General features: G+C 42.8%; 1 protein-coding gene across 1 annotated transcript; it reads left to right on the top strand.

Moving 5' to 3' along the window:
• The first annotated feature begins 4,117 nt into the window (after window positions 1-4,117).
• hdlbpa (high density lipoprotein binding protein a) lies at window positions 4,118-18,017 on the top strand. The gene is made up of 23 exons (XM_068707879.1): window positions 4,118-4,181; window positions 6,360-6,431; window positions 8,958-9,072; window positions 9,176-9,342; window positions 11,810-12,025; window positions 12,119-12,325; window positions 12,424-12,639; window positions 12,749-12,955; window positions 13,041-13,148; window positions 13,252-13,356; window positions 13,563-13,641; window positions 14,236-14,375; window positions 14,455-14,559; window positions 14,641-14,754; window positions 14,857-14,943; window positions 15,044-15,175; window positions 15,493-15,711; window positions 16,093-16,314; window positions 16,421-16,639; window positions 16,751-16,889; window positions 17,001-17,152; window positions 17,251-17,355; window positions 17,449-18,017. Exons 3-23 carry the CDS (start codon window positions 8,997-8,999, stop codon window positions 17,620-17,622), a joined length of 3,189 nt encoding a protein of 1,062 aa, XP_068563980.1. The 5' UTR covers window positions 4,118-4,181; window positions 6,360-6,431; window positions 8,958-8,996; the 3' UTR covers window positions 17,623-18,017.
• Window positions 18,018-18,095: the final 78 nt, after the last annotated feature.

The raw sequence follows: 18,095 nt of genomic DNA, 5'->3' as shown, positions 1-18,095 counted from the left end.
GACTAGTTTGTCATTGGCTAAAACAGTCCCAGTCGTCCTGCCATTGGTTGAAATGTGGCTGAGGAGTGCGGGCTGGGCAGTGAAGATTTGCCTTCCTCTACTTTAAATAGCCTTGATGGATGGACGGATATACTACACTGACCGCCTGAAAAATTATATGTTGTGGCTTTTTAATAAGGCGTCGTGGAAAGTTTAAATAGTGTGCGGTTTCGTTCCTACGTGTGTTGAATCCACAGGTCGGTGGTTGTCGACACCCTGAAGGACATTTAAAAAAAACGATTGTTTTATCCGATTAGTTTTATCTGATTTAACTCACAAAGCAAAACAGCCTTTATTTAAGTTTGGGCTACACTTTGACCCGTAGATAAAACGAAGTAGATGTGTTTTTTTCTCTGTAACCTTCCAAAATCACTAAATAAAGTACACGTTTGGTCTCTTGGCACATTAGGTAACAGTGCGTGCGTCACAAGACTATATCTCAGAGCTTGTTTACATCAATCATGGGGAATGTGATGCACATATTTGCACTTCGGTCCGTTGTTTTGTTGGATAAGAGTCAGAATGAACTTTATCACGAGCAGGAAAAAAGTGATTTCTGACGCTGTGATGGAGCGCCCCCTGCTGTCTTCTATGAAATAATGAACAAAGGCGCATTACACTTCAAATCTGTAGTTCAATACATAATATATTAGATAATGGACTATATATGTTTGCATTTGTACTCTTTTTTTTTAAATACATGTGCAACCATGTAGCAGACATATTAGTTTCGTGCATATATCTTAATAAAGCCATTTATGTATTTCTAATATATGCTGATATGGTGAAAAACATCTTACAGTGTAAAATCAATGACTATTATATGTGAGGTGAAATGGAGAACGAGGTGCACTTTAGGTTTTACTGTCCTGTCTACAAGGACATGAGGGATGTACTCTTTAGCAAAATGTTGATTTCCTTTGGCTGGATGACTACAAAAAACTTGATTTGTGCTTCAGGAAATGAACCTTTTATGTAGCAGATATTATTTGCCAGGCCTGGGAGAGAAGGCAGAATATTTTCTTTGAAACCGAGCGGTGAGGTGACCTGTATTTTTGGTGTCTCATAAACCCATGAGGGTTGGTGTTGCTATGTGCATGCCACGAAAAAAATCTTTTTTGTAATTCTTACTTTATATATGGTATGATCAAGTGTTCATCTGGCCTATACGGTAAACTAAAGTGTTTCTGGATTACAGTAGACAATGTAATATTTATTTAGATAACGTGGACAAATATTCCATGTGATCTGCTGGAGAGGGGTGTTATTGTCCATTGATTCATCATATCATCTCATAATTCATTGGTTTCACCTGCCAATTTGTTGTTCAGGGCCAAGGAGTGGAATCTTTCCCAGCATGCAGTGGGATGAAAGCAGGGCATCAGCGAGGTCATTGGTCCATCACGGGGCTCCTTATCTGCTTAATTTCTGCAAACAAAGCGTTCATCCTTTCCGGCCATGTTGATAGATGATCACATGACGCACTTGTCAAAACGTACCTATGTGTCGTGGAACTTTTGTCTTCGCCTGATTTGTAGTTACAAATGCATCATGGTTGTCCTTCTGTCAGCACATTGTTGCTTCTATTTGCAGTTTTCCTCTTTGCATTTAGCAGATTTTTTTCTCATTCTATATTTTCTGCTGTTGATCATTGAGGAGAAAGATACAGATGGTATCCAATCATGGAGTCTGGACTGATTTGATCAGTGGGCATTATCTTCAAAGGCCCTGGTCCTCCTCACAGTGCCCTGGTGTGATGAAATTAGTCTGGTTGATGTGCGTTTCAGTCAGAATATCAATGCTTGTTTAAGGGTGGACACAATAACAGCAACACATGTGCACTGTAATGCGCATTAGTACAACAGTCTTGTTAGAAACACTTGTTTCTAGTATTTTTTTTGCTGACACACCGTGTCAGATATGGATCGTTTTGAGGCCGTAGACTATGGTGCTACTATATCCATTATATTATAATGACCAATGAGTAAAAAAAAAGTAGCTTTCCTCTCTAAAACTGTTTTACCTCAAAGTGAGTATTTTGAAGATTGTTATTGTGGATTTTGTTCACCCTCTGTGTATCCCTTCTCCAGTTTCACTGTACTGATGTCCCCAAAAACAGAATTATAAATAATAAAAAGTAAATTGATGCTTTCCAGTATGTTACCGTCATCATTGCAGAAGTGGTGGATTTAGAGAAAGTCGAGGGTAGGGTATTAGCAAAAGGTGTTCAATCAACATTTATTAATAAAATTGTAACAAATCTATAAAACTTCTAGCACAAATGATTGAATGTGAGCTGTAAGGTTCATTCTTGACTATATCTCAAGTCTCATTGAGTTATTATTACAATCTCAAGTTCCTTGAGATTGTAATAATAATAATATAATTAATATTAATAATTTATTACATTTCTTCTGGAGCTTTCGGCATCATCTCATGGCCCTCATCAGCTGTCAAACTGAGCAAACTCCACCTGCCACTGTCCGCCATGCAGTGCATCTAAATGTTCCAGAAGAAATCTACCAAAATCTATGAAAATTTGAGTGAGTGTCTTGAAAAAGAATGTCAGGAAATTGCTTTAACTTCACTTAAACTGAATTTGAAATTTGAAATAACACTTGGAATTTGCACTAGCCGACAGAATGTTTGTGTATGAACGTCTCCACTTCATTAAGAAGTGGTGTGTAGCTACAGTCTCATGTTATGTTACACATATTACTGCATAACAATCTCTTCTTTGTGTTTGGGAATCCAGCTTCAAATTTGCATCCTGATAAAAGAATTTCTGAAGGATTTCCTTCTGCACATGGACAACAGATGGATTTTTTTTCTGGCATTTTTAAGATTTCTGGGGAGATTTCTGATCAGAATGAATTGACTTTAATCATGGTTGGATTATGAGACAATGGGCCTCAGGGCACAGACACACCCCTCTTACATCTCTTGCAAGACACACAGACTTCATACTTCTTTTTTTATTATTTTGTGTCTCTTTGAAGTTGATTTGTGTCTTCTTGAGGTCATTTTGAGTCTCTTTGCAATTGCTTTGTGTCTCTTTGTGTCTCTTTGTGTCACTTTGTAGTGGTTTTGTGTCTCTTTGTGAACATTTTGTGTATTTGTTTTGGATATACTTGCAGTTGTTTTGTGTCTCTTTGCAGTTGTTTTGTGTCTATTTATGGCCATTTTGTCTCTTTCTGCAATTTGTGTGTCTCTTTGCAGTCGCTATGTGTCTCTCCGTGGTAGGTTTGAGTATTTATCTGGTTGGTACGTGTCTCTTTGAGTGACATTTTGTAGGTGAAGGCCAAGGGGGCTCCTGACACCCTGACACCTTGAGCCTTTGCCAAGTAGGCCAGTCACTAATCCATCCATGACTTTTGTCCCTAGTAGCATGCTTTGAGCTCAATTACAAGGTGCATTTATTTGAATTTGTGTGTTTAGCAGTCCACTTGCTGTAAACTGTGGACTCTGTTACTTGGTGCTGGAGTATATCCATAAACAGCTAGCTGAGGAATGACCTGAGAATGCAGCCTCTCTGAACTTGTATTAGGGGAAGTGTTTCTGCACATGCCTGTGTCTCCTCCAAGATAACTGCAGGATTGTTTGGCATGTGCATATTGCTCTCTCACAATTCACAGCCACAACATTGTGAGCCTGCCTTCATAACCTTAAAAATGGATAGCAGTGGAGGAGGATTGGCTTGGGCTCATTCTTTATCTGATCCCACTAAAGAGTAAAAAGACATTGAGGAATTTTCCCATATTGAAGTGTGAGATTAATAATAAGTAAAGAATGAATTTGCCACCTCATCTGGTCTTTTTGTGTGCATGAATACTGTCCTCTAGATGTGGTTTTAATCCACCCCGGATCCAGCGCAGGTTTAACAAGGGAAACCACGTTAACCACATTTCATCAAACGGCTCATCTTACTACGCAATGTAAACAAAGAGCTGAAGTTGTACACGAGTCTGTAACTCTTGGATATGAAAATAAATTATTTGTAATCGGACTCTTTGACGTGACGTTGGAGGATATGATTGGTGGGCGGCACTGGTATATATCCGTCAGCCTTCAATCCCACCTTCTCGCCAGTGGAATTTCATCTCAGCTCCTGCACCTTCAGGGCAGACGAGAACATAAAATAAGTAAGTACTCCACTGTTTTCTCCTGAATACTACTGTATTACCGTTACATATGACCTTCACCTGTACTATACATGGCGGAGTGGTACTTGTTGGGAAGACAGTTTGTTGGTGAACCTTGGACGTTACAGTGTGTTCTGGCCTGACTCCGTGTCGTTTCTCCTCCGCTCAGCTGTATGCCTACGTGGACTTAGCGAGCTAGTAGAACCGACTGTAAGCTAACATGAGCTCGCTGGCTAATGCTACACTTCAACTTGTACTTTTTACGACCGTGTTAGCGTTGGCTAATGTATATAAAAAAAGACACAACCCCCGTGTATGAATATGACAGAGTTATTATACGGCTTACACGTTCAATCCGCTGTTAGCTTAATACCATTAGCTGGCTAAGGCACAGCTTGAAGTTGTGTGTAGGGCTGTTTGAGTGAGCCGAGCTACATGTAGCCGAGGAGCTACGTGTCACAGTCGCACAGTCAAAGTTTTTAGCAAGTTTGCTAGCTAGCGTTAGCTTAGGGTTTGGAGCTAGTAATCCACGCCACAGTGATTTTGCTACTGAATGTGCCACTTTTACGAAGGGGTTATCATATTTCCTAAACATCCGACGTTATATTGGCGTCCCTGGAAGTGGAGTTCACGTTAGTTTATCTCGATTTCAGTACATTTTCTACCGGTCAGTCGACGTTAGCCAACATGACGGCAGCTAGCACACACTGTAATGTGTCTTTGGCAACTGTCAGCCACCTCGTTAACTTAATAATGTGTTAGCTAGCAGCCACACTAACCAGCTACTTAAACCCTTAATCTGGGATTTGTGTATAACATTATATAGGCGCTAAGGTGGCCATGCCGCAGCTAACGTTAATGCAAACGTAACTAGCAGCAGGACGAGCACGTCAGCGTTAACTTGAGCAGCACATTTAGTGACCTCGTCGGTTAGATAATACGCCGATGTATTTCGTTAAGCTACGTTGGTTGACCGCTTTTGTGTGGTTGGGCTTTAATGAGTTTTGGAGTTCCTGACTACTATACTTATTAGTCTCCATTTAAAATGCGTCCTTGACATGGTAACGTTAGTTAAGACCAAAAAAAAAAAGCTGGCATCACTGTGTTGTAATTCACACGTGTCATTTTAAGCCATGGAGTTACTGTCTCTATTTACTGACTGCTGCTGGTGTAGACATGGGCAGTAACATTATGTGTTGTTTTATTGCTGTTAAAGGGAACAGGCCGTGTTTTGTTGCCTGTGCTAACACTACTAGGCCACACAAAATATCGTTACTAATATTACGAGTTGGTTAGTTAACGTTATATCTTCATTATGCTCACGTTACAAGTACTAAGTGTGCTCAAACGGGTCTCTTTCCCCTTGACATACATGGCAGCCTGTGCAGACCTTAGTGAGAGGACAGCTGGTGTCACCAGTGGCAAACTAGTAGAATAAATCCAGATGTTTTAATGACTTTTGCTCAAATTGTCACGCCATGGCAAAACTACACAGCCGTTATTGATCAGACCCTTTCAATTAGAAACATGTTTTGTGGTTCTTACACAAGAGAGCAATGGCCTATTTACCTGGTTCACCCACAGCAGCTTCATTAATTGCCAGGTCTGTCCGATGGGACAGTGTCCAATTATAGAATCCAGATGCTTGTCAAAGAGAGTGAAACTTGACTGGAGTTCAGTGATGCCCATCTTAGCGTCAACTTTATCTGAATGCTTTTTCATTTCTGGATGGTTTCAGTTGTCTGTGGTGGGAGTATTTTAGAAGTATTTTTTTTTTTCTGGTCTTACTGGAAGCACTACTTAAAAATATATATGCAAGTTACTTAAACACTCTGAGTGATGCTGACTTTGTATTTGCTGCCTGATGTTTCCATTTAATGAGTTTTAGCTGTGTAACTAATAATAACTGTTGTAGAAAAAAATCTGCCATAACCATTTTTAGTTAATAGGACATGATACACACATAAGCAATAATTCAAATTGATCGCACAGATATTTTTGAGAATACAATATTCTTTTTTTTTTTGTGTGCAATAACCCTGTAGTAGCCAGTCTGTGCATAGGTTTTGAAGAGAGACCTCTGAAATAATTATTTCTTGATCTGTCTTTGACACTAAGATGTCATCCTGGGTATTGTAATGCAGCTGATCTCCTTTTTTTTTTCTTTGTGGTCTTTAGGCAAAAGCTGGCAGGCTGACGGGAAATTGCATCTTTACAGGACGGATTATCTGGTAACTGACCATTTAGCTGGTAAGTTGTTAAAACTATTAGCATTGTAAATTGCTGTCACTAACACCATCTTCAGCAATCCACAGCGCACCGTTTTGTTGACCCTAAATGGGATTCCGCCCACCTAAACCACAGCTTGAAGATTGGCACCGTACTAAAGAGGTATAATTAGGATTGTAGAGTAGAAAGCTTCGGCCGTACAGCGTTTTCTCACTGACATTTAGCACAAGTTTATCCTTCATGCGTGGAAACTCGGAGTAGTCCACCATGCCTTGTACTTCACTTGTTAGCGTATGACGTTTAGCCCACAGGGGATGCAGGATCTCCAAAGCAAGCTGAGGAACGTAGCAATGATGTGAAAACAACTAAACTTATTTAGTCCCACAGTCCGTTAGTATCTATCAAGCACTGTAATTCATTAAAGAAATCGCTGTTTTAACTTGAAATAAGATCGATTTTCTGGAGACTCGGTACTCATCATCCCTTCCACTTTTTTTTAGGGTATTTATTCAATTTAAAGCCGGCCGCCAAGGACATTGTTTTATGTTCGGTCTCTTGATACTCCTGGCCTATTCTGGAAAAGTCAATATTAAGTGTGTTGTTTTTTTTGGCTGATACTGACACATTGAGTTTGAATATGCACTGCATCCTGTTAAGTAATAAGCAAATATGTGACCGAGTCTGTTTAGCGTTGATGTGGCTTCCCCGTCTGGATGACTTCGACGTGCTTTGCGCTTTCTCCGGCCACAAAAATGCCAACAAGGCGGGGGACGGCCTACCTCCAAAATCCAATTAGTTGTTCGCATGCTTGCGCAATAAAGAAATCCATACTAAGTGTTTTGATTTTATGTTTAAATGAAGGATATTCGCACACTTGACTTGGCAACAGGGTTTGCAAAGGGTAATGAGTGCTGGGCAGAGAGCAGCCTTAAGTTTATGAAGCCTGACAAGGAAGAGGCCACTGAAAGGGTGGTCTGAAATGTGTAAGGGGGGGGGGGGGGGGGGGGGGACTGCCTGCTAAACTAACGACTGCCATGTTGAGGCTCCAAGTAAATTTCCTTTAAATTGCCTGGTCTATGGAAAGAAAACACTTTTAATATCAACAAGTTATCTGTGACATCTGGGAGTCTCTCCGTGCTTTCAGATGAATTTCAGGCTTGCTTGGGGGCAAAAATCCACCGTAAAACAATTCACATTCCTCTGCTCTTGGTTGGCCAGGATCTAACTCTCTTTGCTCGCCAGAAAAACAGAGCGGTGACTCCCGATGATGTATTCGGTTTCATTATTGACAGTGAAGTGGTGTCGCGCTGTAATCGGAGCACTTGTGTGTTTGTTTTCCAACTTTGCAGAGCAAAAATAATTGTTAATTGGAGCTCAATCACCAAATCAACACTTTCAGCTTTGTATAAGTCAGAAATCCTAATAGCTGTAGGTCTCTTTTTTGAAAAAGGAAGTATGTCATAGATGAGATGTTATGCTTTGCGCTTGCTTTCTTTCCTGAAAAGAGTTCTCTTCAAAGACCCGAGACAGGACATCGGAGTTTCCTGTTGGCGGATTTTTGCTTTAATCCTATCCAACATGGACATGCATACACAGGGGTCAACCGGGGGAAAAAAATCCTCTTAACCCTGGAGCCTACTCACTAGGTTACACTTCTTAGAATAGCACTGGACAAAGACGGTCGCAACAGAAGACAAACTGGTTTCTTGCAGAGAGACAACATGTTCCGTAGCTGTGGCCCTGCCCACGTCGGTATTTATTTTGTCTTTTGTGGTGCTAAAGCATTATCTATTTACTCACCAATCAGTCTCGGCTCACTTTAACTCGGCGCTAACATGCTAGTGTGACAAGAAGAAGTGTGGTTATTCTGCGAGAGTCGCGTTTTTCTTTTGATAAAACTAGATTAGATAATGGTGAAAATCCCAAAGTCCGCCTCTGATAAGCCTGTATAACATGTTAACCTGTGCATGTGACATTTTTCTGTTATCTAGGTTTCATGACAAATGAGCGTATGCCAAAGTCAATTTGTGAATTGCATAAGGAGCCAATCGTGCTTCTATGTCGCTGTTATTTCTGACGTGCGAAAGCTGTGCAAAGCGATTACGACATGTTAATGTGTCCCAGATGTGCAAGAACACGACGCAAATAAGAGCAGTGACGAGTGTTCATCCATCCCTTAGACCTGAAGCAGGTTGCTGTGTAGGTTAGACTGACGCCAAACATTCAGAACCCAGTAAATCTCTATTTTACATTTCTCTAACAAGCTTGTACCAACATACTGTACGTTCTCAAAGTCTTGTTCAAGCTCCTGAACACACGGTTGCTCTTGGTTTCATGGTTTCCTCTCGAGCATTTCTTCTTTGACGTTGATTATTTATTTAAAAATAGTCCCTGGGTATTGTTCGACACAAGTTTATTCTTCAAACTTTGATAATCTGCCCCATCACTCATAGTGAGAAGCTGATTTAGAAAATAAGTGTTTGAATATTATGCGCTTCTTGTTGCCAAACCCTTTATTAATAATAATAATGCTTCCTTTCCTTCCAGTGGCACACTCGGACTCTGTGTAAACGTGGGATTTTGACCATGAGCTCAGTCGCTGTACTAACGCAGGAAAGCTTCAATGAGCACCGCAGTGGGCTCCGGCCAGAGCAGAGTGGTGGTGAGTGTTCTGATTTTTAAGGTTGCGCTTGATTTTGTAAAATGCAAACTAGGAGCCGTAAGTGGATTCATGAGTGTGTTGTTTTTTTTGTGTCTGTGTTCAGCTGCTGGGGCAGGACCCAGTGCTGTAGAGGAAGAGGATGCTCTTCCCACCTACAAGGACGCCTTCCCGCCTCTGCCCGAGAAGGCGGCCTCACCTGAGGGGACCCAGGAAACTGCCAACGCCTGGACATCCAAGATCCGACCTCTCAAGTCTTCTGTTATCACCCAGGTAGACCCTTTTTCAAAGTTACCAACGCATGAACTGAAAGGTTTGTTAGCTCTTGTATGAATATGTTTTGTAAGTCACTGTTTGAGGTTGGACTTGTTTTCTTTTTTTAAAATTATAAATGGCTCAGAAAACGACAAAACTTTAACAAAAGAGGGAGAGAAAAAGAAAGTGAGTTTGGGTGAGCGGTAGAAGAGAGAGCGACAGCGCCGTGGTGTTGTGAATGAGAGGAAACGTTACGTTCTGATCGTTTCACGGCGGTTCTGTTCTGATCGTTTCACGGCGGTTCCGTTCTGATCGTTTCACGGCGGTTCTGTTCTGATCGTTTCACGGCGGTTCCGTTCTGATCGTTTCACGGCGGTTCCGTTCTGATCGTTTCACGGCGGTTCCGTTCTGATTGTTTCACGTTGGTTCCGTTCTGATCGTTTCACGGCGGTTCTGTTCTGATCGTTTCACGTTGGTTCCGTTCTAAAGCAGAAATAACCCTCAAACACTCGACATACGGTTTACTGTGGAGACACACGCTCTTAGTTTAACTTTCCTCGTCTGCATTTCATCCATTACAACATGCAGCAGTAAATGTTGTCGCAGTGAGACAACATTGATTTTTTCAGTTGAACACTGCACAGTGTGTTCACCCTGTGACCACCAGCAGCCCCCATGTCATGTTGCTTTTTCATAAGTCAGCGGACTAATTTGCCTAACTTTAGACCGCTATGGAAATGCCGACAACAACGGGCGGAAGGAACCGTTTAGTTTACTTGAAAAGTAGTCCCGGGACTAAAATTACCTGGAACTTTTCCCAGGTTTTAGTACTTGCTTACCAACACGGGTGTTTTTAGTTAATCTGGCTGATTGGACCTCTTCTCGGGTTGAAGGTGGGCAGACGTAGTCCTGGAATTATGAGCTCACCAAAATCAAGATTTATTCTCAAGGAAGGGGTTAAAAAGGTGTCGGTTGAACTGCCTAACAGGGTCAGTTAGCACAGTCTGTATACGGCTCGCATCGTCCAGAGAAAAGGGTTAATCAGGCAGCAATGATCAAAGCCACCTGTGTTTGTGTACCACACGTGGTTTTAATGCATTCAAACTTACAAACTACAAGCCATTTTTAGTGACTACCCATTGTGAAAACTGATACAGTTTCCAACTTTTTAGCCTAATCGGCCTTTTCCACTGCAGACCTTTTGGCTTGAAAGAGCAGTGAAAAACACAGGTGCAATAATATTAACTCCATATATAATCAGTATGCCGTGACAGTGAGCCAGCCCACACAACACCAGGGCCCTGGAACGGAATGCGATGCAGTGTTGGTTAATGTTATAACTCACTGCCATGTCAAAATATCTGCCGTTTAAAAAGGCCTCTTGACTAAATATTAGGATAAAAGAATGTATAGCCTACAGGACGCTGACGTGCTCCTCTAGCATACTCCAGTGGTTCCTAGTCCGGACGATGAAAGGTCGACATTCATTTCTATGACGTCTCAGTTTCAACTTTTTAATGCTTGGATACTTTTTCAGGCTAAACTTGAATAAAAAAAAAAAAAAAGAAGGAAATCACTGTTTGTTTGAACTGTTAGTAAATAAGGTAGACTGAGCATTTTAAGCTAAAAAAATGTCCCACTTAGACATTGAGAGAACTTGAATAAGATGTTAGGACAGTGTGAGATAGTTTATAGAACCCATTCACTCATGCTTATACCCAACAATGTGTGTGTGTGTGTGTATTGGTGCTGGGCTGTATACCGGTTCAACCGGTAACTGTATTGAGAGGGAACCCTAATCATGGTTATAACTTTATAACACAACAATTAATAACCCACAACTAACTCTCTTTAACAAGGCAAAACACCACAACACAACAGTTTGTGACACATAAACAATTTGTCACACTAATAATTATACATTTATAAAATTACACAGCCGAACGGCATGCTGGGTACAGCTCGCTAGTTAGCCCGGTAGTACAAGTCTGCTAACAGCTGGGAGAGGCTCCGTCGCTACATTAAGAACAGAAAACAGCGATGCAGGAGGAACAAAGAGACTTTTGCTATTTTGGGTATTTTGGTTAGACGCGTATGCAACGCTGAGTACCGTGTAATATGTGTGGTATTTGTTATAAATGTACGTTGGTACATAGAGGGTGATAAGAAGCTGTACATGGAGGGGCGATAAAATCATTTTCGGGCGTTAATTAGTTAATGCGTTAACGTGATAAAAAAAATACCGTGAAATCTGTATAATCTTACAAAATACCGTGATACACATTTTTGCTCATACCGCCCAGCACTAGTGTGTATGTTGCATGCATGTGCAATGGGTGGCTGTAGTCCACAGTTTCAAACAATGCGTTTTTGTTTTCGGTGCCAATGGGTCCCGATTTTTATTTTGAGTCCTATCAAAGCAATTTATTCTGATATAACAATTGTTCATCGCGTCAAATTGACGTTTTTCTTTTTCCACAACCAGGTTTTCCATGTGCCTCTAGAGGAGCGCAAGTACAAGGACCTCAACCAGTTTGGGGAAGGTGACCAAGCGAAGGTCTGTGTGGACATCATGCACAGGACCGGAGCCCACCTGGAACTCTCCTTGGCAAAAGATCAGGGTCTCTCCATCATGGTTTCTGGAAAGCTGGACGCCGTGATGAAGGCCCGCAAGGAGATTGTGTCCCGACTGCAGACTCAGGTCAGGCGATCCGTCTCTCGTCTGTGATAACTGTTCGCAGTATTAACGGTAGAGTACAATGGCGCGCCAACTGTCCATTTTAACCCCCGACAGGCCTCGGCTACTGTCGCCATCCCCAAGGAGCACCATCGCTTTGTCATCGGCAAAAACGGGGAGAAGCTTCAGGAGCTGGAGCTCAAGACTGCCACCAAAATCCAGATCCCACGACCCGACGACATCAGTAACCAGATCAAGATCTCTGGTACCAAGGAGGGCCTGGAGAAGGCCAAGCATGAGATCCTGTTGATCTCTGCTGAGCAGGTAACGTGTCTCCTGAGGCGGTCAACGTACTCCGTTAACATACGTCCCTCATATCGCAGTTTTAAGATCCGTTGTCTTTTTTTCTTTTCCTTTTTTAGGACAAGCGTGCTGTGGAGAGAGTGAACATTGACAAGGTGTACCACCCGTTCATCACCGGCGCCTTCAACAAGCTGGTAGGAGAGATGATGCAGGAGACCGGCGCCCGGGTCAACGTCCCCCCTCCGAGTGTGAACAAGACGGAGATTGTCATCACCGGGGAGAAGGAGCAGGTGGCCCTTGCTGTGGCGATGATCAAGAAGGTTTATGAAGAGAAGGTAACGTTAAAATCCAAACGATTGCGAGGAAAGCGAGCGTTGACACAGATCGCACCGATTCCCTGCTCGACTAACTGTTTTTATTTTTTTATTTTTTTCTCCATCGTAGAAGAAGAGCGCCACCACTATTGCGGTGGAGGTGAAGAAGTCTCAGCATAAGTATGTGATCGGCCCCAAGGGAAACACCCTGCAGGAGATCCTGGAGAAAACTGGCGTCTCAGTCGAGATCCCACCGTCTGACAGCAGCTCTGAAACCGTCATCCTTCGTGGGGAGCCGGACCGCCTGGGTCAGGCCCTCACTGAAGTTTACGCCAAGGTGTGGAACTTTACAAAATACGACCGTTTGGCGCGTTTTGTTGTTTAGGAAAGAATGAACTGAAAGTGCATGTTTCCTTTCGCAGGCAAACAGCTACAACGTTTCCTCGGTCACAGCTCCTTCCTGGCTTCATCGTTTCATTATTGGCAAGAAGGGGCAGAACTTGGCCAAGATTACCCAACAAATGCCCAAGGTCTGTTCAATTATGATTTTATTTTTACGATAACATTTTTAAATACACTTTTTTTTTTCTTTCTAATTTGCGACTTGTTTTTTTTCATGAATTTTGCATCCAGGTGCACATCGAGTTCACCGAGGGAGACGATAAGATCACTCTGGAGGGTCCCACCAAAGACGTGCAGATGGTGCAGGGCCAGATTGAAATCATTGTTACAGATTTGGTGAGTGTCATGTTAACTATAGAACTGTTTCTAGACACAAGGCCTGATTGACAATCAAAAGGCTTCTTTTAATGTCAAGGCCATGTGCTACAAAGTAGATCGTGTAAAAGGAGGACCGCCGTTGTGTTGACAACACTTACAAGCTACGGTTGATCTATTCCAGTGATGTTCATGTTTTTTTGTCTACTTTCACCCTTTTTTAAAAGGTAAATCGTATGGACTTCACCGAGATCAGTGTGGATCCCAAATTCCACAGACACCTGATTGGAAAAGGAGGCGTCAACAGTAAGTACCGTGTTGTTGTCAAAGCGCTGGTGTGTTGAAGTGCAACTAGGGGCTGTCGACGTATCGACCGTACTCTGTGTGTTGTAGCCTGGAGACGGTGAAAGAAGTGAAACGCCAAAGCGAGTTTATACGAGTTGAGGTCGGATACGGGGATTGAAAAGGCCAGCGTCCATTTGGAAAAAGATGGGCACACTATAGCCGCCATTTTATTTTATTTTTTTGCACCATATATTTATACTTGCCATTACAGTAAGAGCTAACTTCAAAATAAAAGCCACCTTCCGGTGAATGTGTTCAGCAATTTTGCATTCATTCAATAAATCAGTCATTCCAATAATCCCTGCATACCGCATTTCAAAAATAAAAATTGATTTGTGCAAATAGTTAAACATAATAATAATAATAATAATAATAATAATAATAATAACAATAATAATAACAATAATAAAGAATACTTTTCCAAAGACCAAGACACCACTTCATTGTTCAGATTAGTTTGCTGTGATCATGACACAAATCATCATTTTGCAAAGTGCAACAAAAAACTTGATCGGCGTCCTTCTCAAGCCATATATTTATTGATTTTATTTATAGTCAACCGCATCAAAGAGCTGCACAAGGTGACTGTCCGCATCCCCCCCGACAACGAGAAGAGCACCGTGATCCGTATTGAGGGGGATCCCCAGGGTGTACAGGAGGCCAAGAAGGAGCTGTTGGAGCTTACGACACGCATGGTGAGTACGAGATTCACCGGCAGGATGCTGCAAATTGGATCCTGATGTGCCGTCGCTAAATACACCATCTGTCTCGCAGGAGAATGAGCGTACAAAGGACCTGATCATTGAACAGCGTTTTCATAGAGCCATCATCGGCCAAAAAGGGGAGAAGATCAAAGAAGTGCGGGACAAATTCCCAGAGGTGAGTTGGTAACGGTGGTGGTGGGTCGGTACTGAACCCGTTAAATGTACCCTAATAACTCCATGACCGCATCTCTTCCAGGTCATCATCAATTTCCCCGACCCAGCACAGAAAAGTGACATCGTTCAACTTAGGGGCCCACGGAATGAGGTTGAAAAATGCGCAAAGTTCATGCAGAAGATCGTGGCTGAAATGGTAAGTCTTCTCTCTTCCATGGGTCATCTGCCACAGACGGGTATTTTAAAAGGTTGGTTTGTTTGTCCATGAACGTTAACTTTCAGGGATTCCTTTTGTCAGGTGGAGAACGGCTTTTCTCTCTCAGTCCCCATCTTCAAGCAGTTCCACAGAAACATCATTGGAAAAGGAGGATCAAACATCAAGAAGGTGCTGTGTATATTTAAAGGAGAGTTCATGTAGGTCAACGAGGTCTTCGGGGTGTCCCGTGTTTGACTTGAACGATACGTTTTTCCTTTTCGCTTTCTAGATTCGGGAGGAAACCAGCACAAAAATTGACCTGCCTGCTGAGAACAGCAACTCCGAGATGATTGTCATCACTGGCAAGAAGGCGAACTGCGAGGTCGCACGAAATCGCATCCTGGCCATTCAGAAGGAGCTGGTAAGCACAGGCGTGCCCGTACGTCTGTCTCTAAAGCTTTGGTAGACGGGTCTGAATCTACGTCGTATCGGTGTCGTCACGATGACTTCGATACGATACCCTGCCTGAATATCTGGATACTGAAACGATACCGCAGCAAAAGCTAAAACATAATCTTAAGTTTCATCTTTTATTCCATTTTTTATTAAAACACTGTCATTCCGGTACTAATTAAATGGAACGTCGTACTGATTTTAACGGCAGGGGATTGCGATATATTTTCTAGTGTCTGTACACCTATCAACACTCGTACCTAATTACCGTCTCTCTCTGCTCAGGCGAACATCACCGAGATAGAGGTGTCCATTCCCTCCAAGCTTCACAACTCCCTGATCGGGTCGAAGGGCCGCTTCGTGCGCTCCATCATGGAGGAGTGCGGCGGCGTGCACATCCACTTCCCCACTGAGGGCTCGGGGATCGATAAGGTCACCATCCGAGGCCCTGCGGAGGAGGTGGAGAAGGCCAAGCAGCAACTGCTCGCCTTGGCAGAGGAGAAGGTTCGTAAGAGATGTGACGAGTCTAGACTGGCAGCCGTCAGACAGGCGCAGAGGGAAAACCCTGAGCCTCATTGATCATGCATTACCACCTGCTGAGAGCTTCTGTCAGTGTCCTTTCCACTGTCGGCATCAAAACGAGCTGGTGCATCGCTTGTAGTAGACATGACGGTTTGCTTTTCTCCCTCAAGATTAAATAATGTTTAGCCCATTCAAACTTAAAATCAGGGGGTTTCAGTGAAGGCATGATGGAGTTTACCATCCGTTATAACTTTAAGTTTATAAAGGCATCTTTTGTGCGGATCTTTTTTTTTTTGTAATTGGAGTTGACTTCGTGATCGATTTCTTGCTCTAGAAATAATTTAGTTCATCTTTTTACCTCAGCAAACGAAGAGTCACACTGCCGAGCTGCGCGCCAAGCCGGAATACCACAAGTTCCTCATTGGGAAAGGTGGCGGAAACATCCGCAAGGTTCGCGACAGCACCGGGGCCAGGATCATTTTCCCCACCGCGGACGACCAAGACCAGGAGCTCATCACCGTGGTCGGCACTGAAGAAGCCGTGCGGGACGCCCAGAAGGAGCTGGAGGAACTCATCAAGAGTTTGGTGAGGCTCCAAATGAGCTGTGAACATGGCAGGACGGCGGCGGATTTAAGCTTTAGTTCTCTCACGACGCCTGTATTTTAAAATGCATTTGCTCTTTTGGTTTCAGGACAACGTCGTCGAGGACAATATGACCGTTGATCCAAAGCACCACCGCTACTTTGTGGCTCGCCGCGGCCAAGTCCTCCGGGACCTTGCCGATGAGTACGGTGGCGTGATGGTGAGCTTCCCTCGCACGGGCACTCAGAGCGAAAAGGTCACCCTGAAAGGAGCCAAAGACTGTGTGGAAGCAGCCAAAAAGCGCATGCTGGAGATCGTCGAGGACTTGGTTAGTAGATGCAGCCTAGACGGCTTTTATTTTGTTTCTCTCTCTCTCTTCTGTTTGAAATGTAATCAATGTCTTTTTTTCCCCCTCCCATTTGAACCTTGTCTTTTCCAGGATGCTCAAGTGACCATTGAGTGTGTGATCACTCAGAAGTTCCACCGTTCTATCATGGGTCCCAAGGGCTCACGGATCCAGCAGATCACCAGAGATCACAATGTGCAGATCAAGTTCCCAGAGCGCGAGGACCCGCAAGGTAAACACCTGATCCGCATGGAGACTTTGACATCGAGTCTCTAAATTTCAAATGTTCTTATCAAACTTTGTCCAATTCACTCACTTATATGTATTCATTTTATTTTTATAGCAGCACCTCCTGCGGAGGCCCCAATTCAGGAGAACGGCGAGGCCAACGGAGAAGTGAAGGAGCCCGTTGATCCAAACGCGCCCAAAAAGTGTGACGTGATCGTGATTTCTGGCCGCAAAGAGCGGTGCGAGGCTGCTGTGGAAGCACTGAAGGTCGGCTTTCATAACGGAGCTCATTATTGTTACTATGAATATTATTATTATTTCTCCAAATAGTTCCTTTTGTTCCTCTAACCGTCTCCTTTCCTTAGGCCTTGGTTCCTGTCACTATTGAGGTGGAAGTGCCTTTTGAGCTTCATCGCTACATCATCGGACAGAAAGGAAGTGGAATTCGAAAGATGATGGATGAATTTGAGGTGTGTGTTTCAGACTTTGTGTTGACATGGGGATGCACAATGTGTTTGTTTTCTTAGCTTTAAACTCAGAGTAACCATGCTTTCTTCCTCCAGGTTAATATTCAAGTGCCTGCTCCTGAGCAGCAGTCTGATAAGATCTCCATCACCGGCCTGGCCAATCACCTCGACCGCGCCAAAGAGGGCCTCTTGGAGCGCGTCAAAGAGCTGCAGGCCGATCAGGAGGATCGGGTTAGTATTGTGTGGAGAACGTGGATGTATTCACAGTGACTGACTTTAAGCCTTTTTTTTAAATAGCTGGTTGTTTTCAGAAAGCACAGGTATGTAGAGATGGAACAATAAACTTTATCAGACACTTATTATAATGTAATTCATTCCCATCAGGCACAGTCCTGCTGATATCGGAGCTAACGGCTAACGGAGGTTATTATGATGCGTTCAAGGTCTATAGTGAAAATGAGTATTGACTGAAGGTAGATTAATACTATAATGATGTGTTCAAATGTAATCTTGTAAAATGTAGTTTAAGGCGGGAAACTTGAATAAATACAGTTGTGTTCACAGCAGTACATAGAAGATATTCAAGAGGGAATTGTGACCTATTAAACTTCATAACATTAGCTGTAAGCAGCTTGTAATACACCATTAAAAATAATAATTAAAGCAAATATTGAAATAGAAATAGTCATTCATTTCTAATATCATCTAATCTACTTCATTTTTGTGTTTTATTCAAATAACCA

Source organism: Cebidichthys violaceus, unplaced genomic scaffold, assembly GCF_023349555.1.
Source record: "Cebidichthys violaceus isolate CVI_PGR_0920_01 unplaced genomic scaffold, fCebVio1.0.p SCAF_13, whole genome shotgun sequence".
Classification (NCBI taxonomy): domain Eukaryota; kingdom Metazoa; phylum Chordata; class Actinopteri; order Perciformes; family Stichaeidae; genus Cebidichthys; species Cebidichthys violaceus.
Note: the sequence above shows the minus strand (reverse complement) of the source record. Positions and strands in the feature narration are given on the sequence as shown.